Source organism: Taurulus bubalis (assembly GCF_910589615.1).
Source record: "Taurulus bubalis genome assembly, chromosome: 9".
Classification (NCBI taxonomy): Eukaryota; Metazoa; Chordata; class Actinopteri; order Perciformes; family Cottidae; genus Taurulus; species Taurulus bubalis.
The window spans coordinates 17521751-17537153 of record NC_136597.1 but is presented as its reverse complement, the minus strand read 5'-3'; the positions used below and the strand labels follow the sequence as shown (position 1 = coordinate 17537153).

The 15403-nt window shown below is 40.6% G+C and overlaps 3 protein-coding genes across 4 annotated transcripts; all 3 read right to left on the bottom strand.

Annotated features, from left to right (window-relative positions):
• Positions 1 to 253: 253 nt before the first annotated feature.
• Positions 254 to 2971, bottom strand: LOC306741567 (zinc-binding protein A33-like; the record flags this gene model as incomplete). The annotated part of the gene is made up of 6 exons (XM_079223872.1): positions 254 to 841; positions 923 to 1041; positions 1119 to 1141; positions 1655 to 1885; positions 2096 to 2191; positions 2582 to 2971. 6 exons carry the CDS (start codon positions 2969 to 2971, stop codon positions 291 to 293), a joined length of 1410 nt encoding a protein of 469 aa, XP_079079998.1. The 3' UTR covers positions 254 to 290.
• A 266-nt stretch (positions 2972 to 3237) lies between these two features.
• Positions 3238 to 10356, bottom strand: rapsn (receptor-associated protein of the synapse, 43kD; the record flags this gene model as incomplete). Of its 2 annotated transcripts, XM_079224043.1 has the most annotated exons (8): positions 3238 to 5399; positions 5602 to 5801; positions 6937 to 6990; positions 7097 to 7219; positions 7381 to 7479; positions 8378 to 8536; positions 9185 to 9523; positions 10132 to 10356. In XM_079224043.1, the coding sequence occupies 8 exons, from the start codon at positions 10354 to 10356 to the stop codon at positions 5327 to 5329; spliced, it is 1272 nt and encodes a 423-aa protein (XP_079080169.1). In that variant the 3' UTR covers positions 3238 to 5326. The 2 variants fall into 2 exon arrangements, with proteins under 2 accessions (XP_079080169.1, XP_079080170.1); XM_079224044.1 differs by lacking the exons at positions 6937 to 6990; positions 7097 to 7219 and having other exon boundaries at positions 10132 to 10323.
• Positions 10357 to 11670: 1314 nt separating this feature from the next.
• Positions 11671 to 14055, bottom strand: kbtbd4 (kelch repeat and BTB (POZ) domain containing 4; the record flags this gene model as incomplete). The annotated part of the gene is made up of 4 exons (XM_079224347.1): positions 11671 to 13002; positions 13088 to 13194; positions 13371 to 13512; positions 13594 to 14055. The coding sequence occupies 4 exons, from the start codon at positions 14053 to 14055 to the stop codon at positions 12142 to 12144; spliced, it is 1572 nt and encodes a 523-aa protein (XP_079080473.1). The 3' UTR covers positions 11671 to 12141.
• Between the last annotated feature and the right edge of the window lie 1348 nt (positions 14056 to 15403).

The window sequence follows — 15403 nt, the reverse complement described above, 5'->3', positions numbered from 1 at the left end:
AGTGCCATTTAAGTGCTACTTTCTTTATTCAAGGTACAGTCGGAAAATATGTGTTTTTAGTTTGTTGTATCAGTTACAATTAAACAATGTTGACATATGCTTTGAATAAAATGATATAATTCAACATATAATACATTATTAATAAGCTTGTGATAAGTAGGACTTTAATAACATTGTCACCCATAAGTAATTTTAGCATTAATGTAATTTTTAATGTAATTTAAAAGCTATAACACACACTCAACACAGTCCTCTTCAACTCTACTGTTTTGTGTCTACTGCATGCGAGTCTACTCTACATCCACGGTGACTGTCTGAGGACAGATTGTCAGTGGGGTGGAGCTTTTTGCATTTTCATTCAATCCAGGAGAGAAGTAGGGGAAAATCCTCTCTGTAAATCTATCTTTGAATGTGTGTATTGTTGTCAAATCAGCAGCGTTGATGAAAACAACCTTTCCTTTGTCATAGTCCAGCTGGACAGTAATCTTCTCAGGCTTCTGCTTCAACACGAGCTTAGTGCGAGGTGAGGTCTGAGCCGCAAATGAGTCCCCATTGCACAGGCTGATCACCCAGAATCCCTCAGTCGGGTTGAGGAAGACGGTACTCTTCCTTTTGATGGACTCTTGGGCTACTCCGATGTACCAGTCTTTCCCCTGGCCCACCTCCACAGTCCAGCTGTGCTTCCCAGATGTGAAGCCAGTGGCTCCCAGCACACACACACGATTGGTGCAGCGTTCAAGGTTGTCAGGTAGGATTTGCTTACTGCTGTATTGCACACTGGTCAGCTCTTTAGAAAACGTTAAGTTGGACTGGGCCGTGTTTGGATCCAGAGTGATGGGAACTGGAAATAAAAAAACAAATTCAGTAGATTGAAAATACCTTATAATACATTTTACCTTTAAGCCACTGTGTGCTCACCCACCACATGTGACGATGTTGGCCATCTTCTTCCAAATTGAAAACCCAAGTAATCCCAAATGCTTTGTCGATGTAATCAGGATATCTCTGATGCATTCTGGGTCTCGAATAATGCATTTGGCCCTGAAACAGGTTCAAATAATTGCAGCATTGTCTTATGGAGACTTTGCTAATTATGGCAGATAGTGAGTTGTACGTACCGTTTGTTCATCTCCTTGTAGTCCTTAAGTAAAAAAAAGGTAAAGAAATACATCATATTTATATAATGTTAGATATGTACAAATCACATGTAGATGCAAAGCTTTTTAAAATCAACATTGACAAAAAGAGTAACGCCTGTACACAACTTTAAATGGACAAAGAACTATAGATTAAATATATTAAGTACAAACATGAAAAGAAACATTGAAATAATTCCGGTCGGCCTCCCACGGTGGTCCAGATGGGAAAATCTCAAGCATTTGATTGAAATTGGAAACCGGCATTCATAATCCTCAAACTGTTTAAGTCTGGCAATATTCTGACGTTTCATCTAGCACCGACATCAGGTCCAAATTTGGCAATTTCTATAACAATTTTCTATACTAAGTAATTACAACATATTAATACATTTTGACCTAAAGAAGAGCCAACTGGGATTAACATGTTGTCCATACAGTCATAGTTTAGAGTCAGTGTGGAGATGTTACTCTTCTCATTTTACGGTATTTAGTTGTGTAAACAGCAGTAAATGTACCTGTAGAAATGTTAAGTCCTTTGCTCTGAGATATGCCTCAATATCACTGATGGTGTAAGAGAGGCTTTTGATCTGGTCCTTGATGTTTTCCAGCTTCTCGGCCATCACCTGGGTCTTGATTTCCTTTTCCTGTTTGAGCACCTTCATTCTACTGTTCTCCTCCTCCTGAAGGAAGAGGTGTAGCTTCTCAAACGTCTCCTTAATTGCTTCCTCAGTTTGATGAGCTTGGCTCTGTCATGTTGAGAAAGCTGATTATGTTTAGCAGTGAACCAAAGGAATGCTTGCGTATCGAGCTCAGGGTGTTAACTCTCTGAGCTCAAAGAAAATGAAACAAATGATACTGGAAATTCCGAATGAACCTGTTAACAAAAGTTTACCTCCGTAAATAGTGAAATATAAGTCAGACTAGAGGTACAACACAACTCAGTTAATAACTTTTACCTGTATATAGTTGTTGGTGTCCTCCCAGTCCACTTTGGTCTTGTTCAGTGTTCTGAGCTTTTTCTTTAAGGACTCTAGCATGGCGGAAATTTCCTTCTGAAATGATAAAAAAAAAGAATCATTAAGAGTTAAAATCTCGAACTGAAGCAATGTAGTCAACAGACAACATATTTATTTGCAACTTTCTCAATAATTAATTTGTTTCTTTTTCCTGCGAGTTAAATCCTTGTACATTTAATTTTAGACTGGTTGGTCTGGGAAACTGTGATGTCCACTTTTTAAGACACATGATTAATCAATTGGTTTGAGAAAACAATTAACATGAAATATATTGTTATTTGCAGCCCAATTGATCCTCTAAAATAAAGAAAATCCAACCCCAGTAGCAACACACGTTTGCTCTCACAGATCATGGTGTTTCCTGTGTTGCAGTGTATGTGCAGTTAATCCTCTTGTCATTTTTGCAGTTTCTATTTTTACTCCTACCTTTTTCTGTTCGGCCGCCTCCTCCACTGGGCAGCACTCATGAACTCTATGCTGTTTTGACGTTTGGCAGACCAGACAGATGGGCTCCTGGTCATTGTGACAAAAAATCTTCAGCTTCTCGTGGTGAAGACAACAAAAGTCTTGATTCCCGCCGGTCTTTTGCACCTGATATACGTCCGCAGCTAACTTTAGTGCCAAATTGATGGGAGGCCTCCCAGGTACAGACACGGTGCGACATACAGGGCATTCTCTGCATCCTTTAGATTCCCAGAATTTCTGTAAACAAACTCTGCAAATATTGTGTCCACATTTTAGGAGAACAGGAAGGTAATAGATCTCAGTGCATTGAGGACAAAGTAAGTCCGCTTCAGAGAATAAAATCGCTGCCATCTGGCTGAAGTGTTCCTGTAAAGTGAGGTAACAGGAGCGCTTCCTTCCTGCTCTTCAGGTGTTGTGACGGCTGGCGGAACAACCCAGAAACTTGTCGGCAAACTAGTACGACACGTTATTCCTCATACAACACGTTAAATCAGCTGAATGGTGGAAACTACAGATGGAAGCATAACAAATATACACACACACACACATATACATATGTTTGTATAAAACAATAGTCATTAGCAGCACTAAGATTACAGAAGAGACTTATATTCACTTTCAGTGCCATTTATTTTCCATTATGAAATGTTTCCATATTTGACACAGTAACATGGTTTGACTCAATGCATAAATATATTAACAATGCATTCTAATCAGCCTCTAAATAATTCAAACCATGGTTTTATCAACATGAGGTCTAGAAAAAAAACATAAGAATGTTACTACATGTATTTCAATGTTGTGTTATTACTGCATTCATTCCTCTGGGGAGGGCAAAGCTTAGAGGCAAATACCGAGGTAGTTTAAATCGCTGAAGATGAGTGGCAGTGCCATCAGTGAAATCTCATTTATACCCCAGAACCAAGAACAAAAAGTGTAAATGATATCCATGCTTTACAAGGTATAAATTGACTGTACTACAGGTTAACAGACGGTGAATTAACATTATTTTGGATGCACAACTTAAAAAAAGATCCAGGTGCTCGTAGAGATGCGTGAGGAACAGGTGTTGAGCTGTAAAAGTAAATGTGTTGCTCTCTCTTCTTTCATGCTGTCACCGTACTTGCGTTTCATAGAGAGAAAACTAAATATATATTTTTCATGTTTTAAAGCTACAGCATTGTGTGTATTGATGAGACAAGATTGTCACCTCTTTGCTTTAATTATGAATGCTTAAAAAGTGTAAATAGTAAAAACTATTAATCCTGTTTTGACCACTCAACTGAAATGATTCGTGTCCCGCATCAATATTTTAAAAGAGTATTTTTGTAAACTACAACTACAGTCTTACTAAAAAGAAACTTATAGGGAGTCTACAGTTTTTTTAGGGAAACCCTATTGTATGAAAAACCTTGTTTAAGCCACAACTTTTAATTGACAGGCTTTTCTCCCCAAAATCACAATATTACTTGAATATACTGAACAATATATTGAACAAATACATAAGAAATATGAATGGTAAAAGACACTGAATATTAAGAAATATTAAACAATTCCGAAATAAGTAAATGCAGTTACACGGATTCATCACTTGATGACATTTGTTTTTTCTTAAATAAAACATGCAACATAATCTGATACGATTTTTGGCTTTCTCCCTCAAAACCCCTTTAAGATTAAAATGCCTCTGCAAGTAAATAATCTCAATACATTAGACCAATTAATATATATTTACATATGACTATAAATATGAAAGCACTACATTAAAACATACTGCATGTGTCTCCTCTAAATGCTTATCTGACAAGTGTGTGATTGGTCAAAGATCCTTTCCCAATAGGTTTCCTTCTCAACAATATTTATCCTTAAATTGCAACAATATTATGTTGATGTCAGACTTAAGAGTAAAACATGGACAGAAAAGGAATTTCTATGAACACAATGTGTGTTGATGTGGCTCCTTAATCTTGATGACTAAGGGAAAACAACAGCTGCATGAACCAGTTCTGTAAAAACATACTCGATTTTGAATGGTTAAGAGTTTTTAGCTCATTTTTAGGTTTTACATAACACCTCAAATAAATCAAACCTTTAAAACAAATTAACATGAGAATAGTATGTACATGAATACAATAATAAATATGCCATGTATGAAATCAGTTAAATTCAGAAATGGTTCTGTGCTCTGATACAAAAATAAATAATCAGAAAACTGTTGATGAAATAAAAAGTGGATGTTGTGTAAAAGGTATTATGAGAACTGGAACAAACCCTGCGACTAAGATCACTGAAGATCATTTCACAAAACAAGTAGAATGCATGAAATAGCAAATACAAGTTATAAATGCACTTTGAGCGGTCCATATTCCTCTAGATGTAAATCCTGCAACAAAAAAAGAGTCACCAGAGACACTGTAGGTTCTTACTTCTTCAGCTTATATTGAAATCAGTCCGTTATACCTCCACCGTCAGCTGTAACTCACAGACTGATGTCTGGTAATAAGATGGATGCCTTGATCGTGTCCTCAGAGCCGCACTCAGCAACGCTCTGGGTCCAGTTCAGCGTCCTCTTCACAGAGCAGTGAATTATTACTCCTCAAACATCTTCAGCACGTCCCGAGGCTGCCTGCTTCTCTCAGATCAGTCAGGAGCCTGTGAGGCGTCACGCTTTGTCTGCAGATCCAACGCACAAACGCAGTCGCACAATCACACAAATCCAGGCTTCATTGAGGACTTGAAACATTTGGGACAACCCTTCGTGCCGTTTGTCTGCAGACACCTGAAAAAATAGAACAGCCACGTGTCAACTACTACGGCCTTTAGACGTGCACAAATCACGAAATACACGTATTAATGCAATAGATTGTAGTAGATAGTATAGTCAACAACAAAAAAATCACACTCTTCTGTTATCTTTGAACAGGACTTATTGATATATATATGTGTCAATAATAAGTAGTACGCAGTGCTAGAACACCTACTTGAGATGGAAAATGTGGGAACAGGGTAAGGCCTGCAGTTTTTGGTCCCTGTCCCCGATGGACTCTCCACACATGCCGCAGTAGAGCTCCAGCTCCTCGACACACTGCAGGAACTTCACCACCTGATCTCTGAGCTCCTCCTGCTGCCCCCGGGTTCGATGAATCCCTTCACTCAGGCAGTGCACCTTTAGCGCACACAGCTTCAGACAAAATCAGAAAAAGATCGTCAATGTGTACTGTATGTATGATTTATACCACTTGAGCGAAGGGTTGTAACTAAAGATTATGTAATGTTTAATGGCACTAAAGAAAATGTAATTGTTTTGTCTATAAAATGGCAAAATGTAGCAAAACATTCATTTGTAACTTCCCTTGAAATGTCTTGTTTTGATCATCATGTGTGACAAAGAAATCTTATGGCTAATTTATTGAAATAATAAATACATTTCTTCAGCTACAGCATACAGCATACAACAAGAATACAACAAAATAATACCGCAATGATTTCACAAATACGCTTCATAATCATACAAAATATCCTTTGTTTACCAGAATTTATCCAATCTCTGTTTTAAAGAGTTAACAGAGAGCCTGCCCTACATCCTTTGGAAGAGTCTTCCATGCTTTTTACAGCACAAAGTGTGAAGAACGGTTTTCTCGTTTTTTTGGAGAAACACATTAGTGGGAATTATTTTAAGGAGTTGCCACTTAAATCACTTAAATCATGCTTAAATCATAAGTATAAGTAGACGACAGGCTTGGCTGTGATATCATAATATATTCTGTAAACAAGCTTTGAGACCTCATTTAGAAGTATGTCTTCTGTATACTAGAGGAGTCATTGTATTTCTCTGAACCTGTCTTCATATGACATCTCTTTCAGACCTGGAATTAGTTTAGTAGCTCTTCTCTTAACCCCATTTCTATATATGTTACCTTATAAGGAGACCAGACCAATGTCAGTGTCCTCAATAACTGTTCTAAATATTTTTGTGTCTTCCGAAAAAAAATATGCATTCCCACTTAGCAAACAATTTGCATGGACAACAAAGGGTACAGGGCCCAACACAGATCCCTGAGGAACTCAGAAGGTCACTGGTTTCCAGCCTGGAGTGGCATCAATTACCACCACCTGCTGATTCCCATTGCGTGGAAAGTCCTTCATTCAGTCTGTAACTCTGGTATTTATGCAAATGTTTTTCATTACTGCTTAAAAAAATGACTAATACAATTATTTGAGTATTAAACTACTTGCTGATTAATTCTGCACACAACTTATCGATTAATGGACAAATAGTTGCAGCTCTACTGTACTTCCTGTGTAACATCACTTACCTTGTTTCCCATCCCATCTGCCAATTCCTGTGCTCGCTGCAAAGAATCAAGAGCCTGGAAAATAAACAGTGAGGCAGGCACTTAGTATAAGAAATAAAAAAACAAAGTCAGTCTTAAGACTGTGATATTTGAAGTGAAATGTACATATAATTATAGGTACCTTGTCAAATTCTTTCTGCAGAAGCCAACACTTTGCAACTCCCAGGTATACTTGTGATTGTCCGAGGCGGTTTCCAATCTCAGTCATGATACCCAGTGCAGACTCGTAGCGAGGGAATGCTTTCTAGATGGATGAAAAGAATTACCAAAATAAAGCTCACCATTTAGATGTCAGTGCAACAAACAGTTAAGGAATACCTTTCTGTGAGAAAGCAATGATAAATACACCAAATACAACATATTATCTTTAACCCATCAGGTCTTGATGTAAGATGATAATCTTACATCAACGTCACGCCTGCAGCGGTGTATGTCTGCAAAGTTTAGTAAGCACAGAGCCTGCAGAGGACGGTCACCGTGCTGCAGAGCAATCTTCATCGATTCCTGTTGAAGTGGAAGACAGAGGTTTTCGAGAATACATTATTTTGTAGAATCCCTTAAACTGTGATACAAAAGCTCTTCTGAAATCTAATGATGGGAAATTATCAAAAATACTTTTGGATCATTTAGTTAGTCAGGTTCATTGACATCATGTATATTAAAATGAAATGGCAGTATTGAACTATGTAGTACCATAATCTAGAACATGCTTTTTAAAATGTAGTTTTATGAATGAAAATATTTACACAGTACATTTAACTAAAACATTCTGTGAATGAAAAGACGCGTGAATCCTGAAACTGATGGCCATATTTCATTTATGTATCTACTTTTACAAATTGCATGCAGTTATTTCATTGAGCAGTTTCAGTATATTTTCAAATGAAGCAGGCTGACAACTGACGCAAAACAAGAGGCGTTGTTGTTTCACCTACAGCTCGTGTACCCTGGTATTCTAAATATGACAACATGTGTAAATTGTTTGTCTAAATGCGTTTGGCTGAAGTAATAAATCTGAAATGCATCCTGCTGTCTTGTTACTTTACTTTTGCACTCCAAGGCAATGACATCAAGCTATTTTTCACCCTCGGTACATAATTAGAACAGAGTGAAGACTAAAGCTTCATTAACACTTTAAACCAGCCCCTCTATGAGCATATTTCTGTCGAGGTCTAAGGCCTGGTACAACAGAACAACTGGCGCTTGCACCTGTCAGCACGTCTACAGTATTTGCAACTCCGACATCCAAACGGCCAAAGACATGAGGGGACAGGGACTTTGTGAGGAAACAAAAACTGTGACATTCTCCACAAGCTATGTAAGTTTGTCTTTGTGGGGGTGAGTCCAGATTCAGAGTACAGGTGGAGTAGTTATTGAGTGTTGGACAGCAATAAAACAATACCTCACAGCACTCCATGGCGTCTGGCAGGCGCTCGAGTTTCCTGTAGGCGACAGACATGTGGTACTGGCTCATGGCTCGATACTTGAGGCTCCAACCCTTGCCGTAGTCATTGACAAGCTCAGCTGCTTTACATGGGAAGAACAGGGCTTTCTCATAGTCCTGTTGGCAGAAGTTATTGACGAGTAAGACCTCTGATATCCCAAAGTGTCTTTCAGGTTTGTTATTCCCTTCCTATGACAATTTATCCAGTGACTGTATTAAGTCAAAGGTTGAATTGTCATAAAAAGGGTCTTTTAAAAAGTGTATTTTTGATATTAGGCAAATTATACAAAATAATTGGACATATGAGTGCATTTTTACAAATGCCGCTTCATCTCAATCCCATTGAAACCAATCCTCCCTAGGAAGCCAAGGGATTACTCTTACAAATCTCTGATGTCAAAGGTACTACATAAACCCCCGACAGGCAGCCCACTCACTCCGCCCTTCTTTCACAATGCCCAGTACCACATGAGCTAACCATTGATAATGTTTGCTTAGATGCTCTGCAGTGTTACCATACTCTGCAAATACGTTGGCAACCTCAGTATTGATTGCGCAATCAAGTCACACGTGCAATCCAACGAATGTTTTTACCCAAACAGAAAACACAAGAAGTCAAAATGTGTTTCACAGAAAAAGAAAAATTCTTATTCAGGCTCCTTGTCTATAATATGCCATTCAATAATTATTGTTAAAGACATTTGGTGAAACGGTATTGCTAAGCATCAGCTTTCAGAACAATCTGGTTAATTCTATAAAAAGTACCTTAAGGTGGACATAAATGTTTCCCAGACTGCAGCAGACTCTGCACTCCAGCATCTTGTCATCGTTGTTGTGTGCGTAGCGCAGGGCCTTTTCGTAGCTCTCCAGAGCTTTCTGGAAGACACTGAGGCCCAGGAAGGCGTTGCCCATGCTAAGACAAACCTGTCCGTTGAGCTGCAGGCTGACGGTGGTGCCCTGCATGTTTAAGCAGGTCTTACAGTAGGACACCGTTTTCTGGAAGTCGCACAGCTTCTCATTGCTGCGCGCCAAGTTCAGGTAGCCTTCTGTCAGGTAGTCTGGGTCCTCCATTTCTCTGGCTGTGTCAATTTGATCTAGAGCGTACTACCAAGAGAGAGTGAGGTGATGGGAATGAATAATTAAAAAACATACTGAATAAAAGACAAATTATATGATGCATTTATTCAAAGACATTGGGCTTCTACTTTATAAAGTCCTCATTAAAGCGAAGTGAAAGAGAGTGGGTGCTACTTGAGTAAAGATGGTTATGTCAACAAGACACCCCACACTGATACTCGGGTTGCAGGACACTTATTTACTCTGCATCGTGTGGAAGCCACAAATTAACTCATGCTTCTCAAGATCACTGTACATGGAACCAAGAAGGTGACCTTTGACCTCTTCTCGTTCAATAGTCACTTAATCGCTGTAGAAATCTACTACAGCATGAACTGTACCAGTTCTAGGTGGACATGGTGACATAACATCTATAGGATAATCAGTGGCACACACATACAGCACCGTTTGCAACACAGAACATGATCACAATGTGAAAATGTGAGATCGTCTTGACATGAATTATCTTAACCAAATGACAACACTGATATATAGAGCAGAGCAGGACAGACCATATATAAATATATATATACAAATATATATATTTGGTTAACTACAGTAATTGTATGTAACGTACTGTTCTTTGGGAGGCTTACCTTGAGCATATCTTTATATTTTCCCATTTCTGAGTGAGCCGTTATCAGGCACCCTAACACCCGGAACTTCCCTCCAGGATCTGAGGTCTTCTCCAGCACTTTTGTCCAGACATGCAGGGCTTTGTCTGTCTGATTGGACTGATACAACCTCAGGCCCTTCTCTATCTGATGCTTGGTTTGGTCCTGGCCCATCTCTGGTGCAAGGCGCCTCATAAAAATATTCATTCGTTTAGGCCATGCAATTTCCGTGAGGCAGCAAGAAAGTAGATCCTTGCCATGCACAGAACAACTCCAAAGAAGATCCCTTGAAGATGATCCTTCGAGATGCCAGAAGGTTGCTGCCAGAAGGCCTAGATCCCGCTCTCTCAGCTGTGCTGAGATGGAGAGGAAACTGAATCCACCAAGGTAAAACGGCAACACACCAAGACCATTATCACTAGTCGCTTCTAGGAGAGCTGCAGGGCCAGAAAAATACCTTCCCCATTTAACGCTGCAATGATCCCTCTCACCATAAAGTGTTCAAAAAATTCTCCGTCAGATTTGCGCTTGAAAAATGCCAAAGAAACACGTTTCCCGACGGAGTGCTAGCAGTGATATCCCAGAATATCGACTCCCTCCACACCCAAGCGAAAGGAATTCTCAACAGCCCCGTGTCCAACCCCCTCCACCTTCCTCCTACTGCTGGCGCTACAGCAGATGGCCTTGTCACTCTAGACCATGTGTCCCTTCAGGAATTCTGTCCTGCCCTCAGCAAGCAGCCCCAAGGTCACTACAGCTCCTAGCGATCTACCTTGCACTAAACCTCCCTCGCTGACCAAACACTGGACAAAACATTTTTACATTACAACCCTCTGGAGCATTAAATACACCCCCACGAATTGATTCACCGGACTCACACGTGGGACTGTGAACTGTGATATGGGAGCTATTAACAGCGTTATTGCCCAACATGAATAAGGGACTGCGAGTCAGTTGGTGCTTGTAGTGGCAGTCAGTTCCTATTGGGAGTTCTTATGGAGGCACATATGTGCCCCCAGAAACCCCCACCCCTCGTCTTGGCGTCAGCAACTGATGCTTAGAATAGTTCACAAAGTCTGACATGTTACTGGGCTTGGGTTTCAGCTGCACAGCCTCCTGCATCACATCAATGGGATCAAGGTTTTGCCCTCTCTGTAGTAGCTTTCTCCCTTCAACTCTCCCTTCCCGCCCCCCCAAGGACAAAACAGGCACCTTTACCACCTCTCCATTCACAAGATGCATTACCAACACAAAGATAAATATGTCTTTGTTGCAGGAAAGCTTTCTATAGCTACACAGCAACAAAGTGCACCATTTCTAAATGCATCGCTGTATAATTGCAAGAATGAAAGATCCTAAATACCTGGTAATAAACAAAGTATTAATAGTGAGAGATAGTTAATGCGTAACGGCTAAAGAGCCATAAATATAATAAAAAACTGACAGCTTGTAGCAACAGCGATATATTTGACATTTCTATAAACAGTTTAACTTGAACATGTACATCAAAAAATACAAGACAAGAAACTGTGAAAAATTGAAAAATTAGAAAACATCCTCTGTTATCATCTTAATGCACGATTGACTTCAAACTTGACATCTGAGGATATTTAACCCACAACATCATGGCACACTTAATAACGTACAATATACCGAAGAATGTTTCATGTTCAGTAAAGTTTTAAGCTGAAGTTGTGCATGCGTGTCAACAATCAATCAGTGCACAGGAAACAATGTCGATTAGTACATCACTCGTTACAGCATCACTACAAATCATGTGACTTCTTAGCTAAAGGGATCAACAATGAGACTCAGTGGAATAATACAAGCAAGTGAAAAACTATTTATACTGGTCTGAGGTGGAAGTCAGAATGGAATGAGTGACACAGAGCACTCCTCACCGAATGTCTGAGCAGTGAAGTCATGGTAAGTTATCCAACAGTCCTCCCTGATTGTCCGTGGTGGCGTATGTATGAACATCCAGAGGAGAGTTTAGGCCAAAACAAACTGCCAGTTTGTGAGGAGGATTTTTATACCGCTGATAACGGAGACAACAGATGTGGCTGGGTTAAACTTTAACGTGTTTGCGTCACCTTTCTTACATTTGTCCCTGAAGACGTATATGCAGCCATTACAGCTGGCAACCTTCCACAGTGAAGGAACGCAGCTCCACACCTCAGGGAAGCGCAGGCGGGTGAAGCTCTCCAGCAGAGGGTTGTAGCACACCAGGGAGTCTCCCTCGGCTACAATGAAGATCACGTCCATGTGGACCGCAGCGTGCATGCAGCCCGCGAACGGCAGCATGTAAGGTTTGATCTGGCACTTCTGGGAGGCGGTGTCGAAGCACTGAATCAGTCGAGATGGCTTAGTAAAAAAGTCCATGTCATTCTCCTCCCCTCCAAGCAGGTAGATGGTACCTCCCAGGTTAACACCAGCAGCCCCGGAAACTGCCGTGTCCAGCTGGCTGGTCTCTGTCCACATGTTGTCCTTCACTGTGTAGTAGATGACAGCATTCGAGAGTGTGTCCTGCAATGTCTTACCTCCCAGTGAGTAGATAGCGTCCTCAGTAGAGACAGAGACCATGGTATGATGGAGGCGGTCTCTGGGCAGTGGGGCGCAGCGCTCCCAGTCCATGGTGTGCATGTTGCACTTCCACATGCGGCGAGGAATGGACCCCCCCACCACATACAGGTCCCCTCCGTGTTTACAGGCTGCAGTAATCTGATGGCATAAACTGTTCTGGCCGCTCACGCTGATCGCATCGTCCTCGTCGCAGTGAAGCGACACAGCCAGGGAGTGAGTCCGTGCCTCTTCTTTACCGATCAGGTAAATGTGGACAGTCTCACCGATTTCCTGAAGACATACAAAAGACACATTAGACAAACCAATAATTACAACAGAATTAAAAAGAGAGCACTCTCAGATGAAAGAACATTACCTTGAGATTTTCTCGGAGGATACAAGAAAACTCCTCTCTCTCCACCTTGTTGTGATTTATCCACAACTCGATGGCCAACGTTGGATTCTGGGAGCTCGGAACTCCATCTGAATACAAACACAAGGCCTGGTGAGTCACATTCATCAAATGTGTTTCCTATAACTGCTCCTGCATGTGTTATCACTGCGAGCGAACATAATTTAGTAATGTAAATAATAGAGCACACTGTAGTCGATGGAAACACACTGTTTCGTACGTCATGAGACAGCCAATTGGGTAATACCTTTGATGATGTCCAGGAGCAGACAGAGAGGCATATTAAGAAATTCCTCAGTCTGGTGCAGCTGCGCCAGGTGGATTTTAGCACAATGCTTTGCTGCAGTATACAACTCCTGGTCACTGTGTCTGTCTGCAAGCCACATCACCTGGACACAAACAGGTCATCATTAAACTGATACTACACAACAATGCTGAAGTAGCAGAGTCTTGTAAAAACAGTGAGTCACCTGCAGGCAGTTCTTGACCTCTACTGTCCGTGAGAGGAAGCGGGAACATTCCTCAAACAGTGCAGTGAGCTGGTACATATCTGCCATCTCATAGGTGTCCTGAAGCTCCTCTACCCTCAATTTAATTGTGCCGTGATAGATGTAGTCAACCAGCAGCTGGAAGACAGTGGCACTGACATCCTTCAGTTCAATAGAGCGGTCGTGGGACTCTTTGAGGTTGGAGGTGAACATGGAGCGGAAGAAACAGCTCTGCGCCGAAAGCACCAGCCGGTGCAGGTTAAACTCTTTGCTATCCACGGTGACAGTGACATCAGCGAACAGGCCGTCCTCCAGACACAGGTCCATGATGCTCTTCACCACCCGGCTGGAGTGGGAGCGATCAGTGAAGGTGTATCCCAGGAAGTAGTTCTCTTCTCCCACAGCGCCCCCGACACTGAGGCCCCCCTCCTCGCTGTTTTCCATTTTTGCTGCTCGCCTGACAAAGTCCCCAAACAACAAAACATCCATTCACACTCAGTCGCCATGTATGTCAAGTTAAAACTAGTATAATATAAAACAAATTCCTGCCTTCATTAACATTATAATGTTCAGTTGTTGACATTTTTCTAGAACTGTGCTGACACTCGAGGCCGAAGCAGATGACAAGATTTTCAAAAAATGAAACAATATGATGGCCAATAATATATATATATATATATATATATATATATATATATATATATATATATTGAACATGGATCAGATAGATAGAGACTAGTTAGTATATGTACTGAATAAACAAACGTGTTAATTGTCTTAAGTGAAGATGAAAGGGTCAAATTTGGACATTTCTGTACTCATTCTGTATTCTGTATTTCTTGTTGGCGCGACAAGTTTATCCTTCCATCTTTGCTGTTGATTCGTTTTATGGAAACATGTTGCATTATCCTGAAAGGTGTTTCTAATAATTTATCCACCACATGTTAACCTAAAATACACTAAATATTAGACATCTAACGTTACAAAAAAATACAATACAAATGCAGCCTCCAAAATCACCTTTAAATTGAATAAACACCTCTCTGATGCAGTTTAAACAACCTCCATGATAACCATCATAAAAGTGGGATTAACAGCATAGACTAATAGACTGCATTAGTTATGAATATATGACAGCTGATCCAAAGCTTGGTTGTGCTGCTATTAAATGAGCTGCTGTCACAGGCTGTTAAAGTCAGTGATGCACACACAGACACGGGTGTCGAGCCTGAGAGGCTGACGCGTTGTTGTGTTTACGGTTCTCATTAGCTAGAACATGCGTAGCACCCACAGCAGCTAGCTCAACGGGCTGGCTAGGGTTCCCTCGAGCCACAATTCAGCCGCGATATCAGGGAAATACAGTTATAACTAGGACTGAAAACTAGACAAAAGAGTCGCGACCCTTTAAAAATGACCTGTACAAAATCGTGGTTACCTTTGTTTCCACTACTTTACCATCCAGGAGCAGATGAACTCTTCACCGGAAGTAAATCAACTGTTTCACTGCGATGAGAGTAGTCGCTGGTTTAATCTGGAGATGCTGCCTCCTCGTGGTGGAGCTGCGTTACTACAACTGTTATTTTTGGAGAAACTATGTGGTGTAAAAAATAAAATGACAATCAGCTCAAAATATATAATTGGTCAATTATACTAAATAAGTAATTTAAAGGGAGAAAAGTCGCAATATATGGGGGAAAGTTAGTTGAGTACTTAATTAGTTACATAGTGACTCCAGGATATGTTGAGATAAACATAATTCCTTTCTTACTGCATGCACTGTTTATAATGTTCA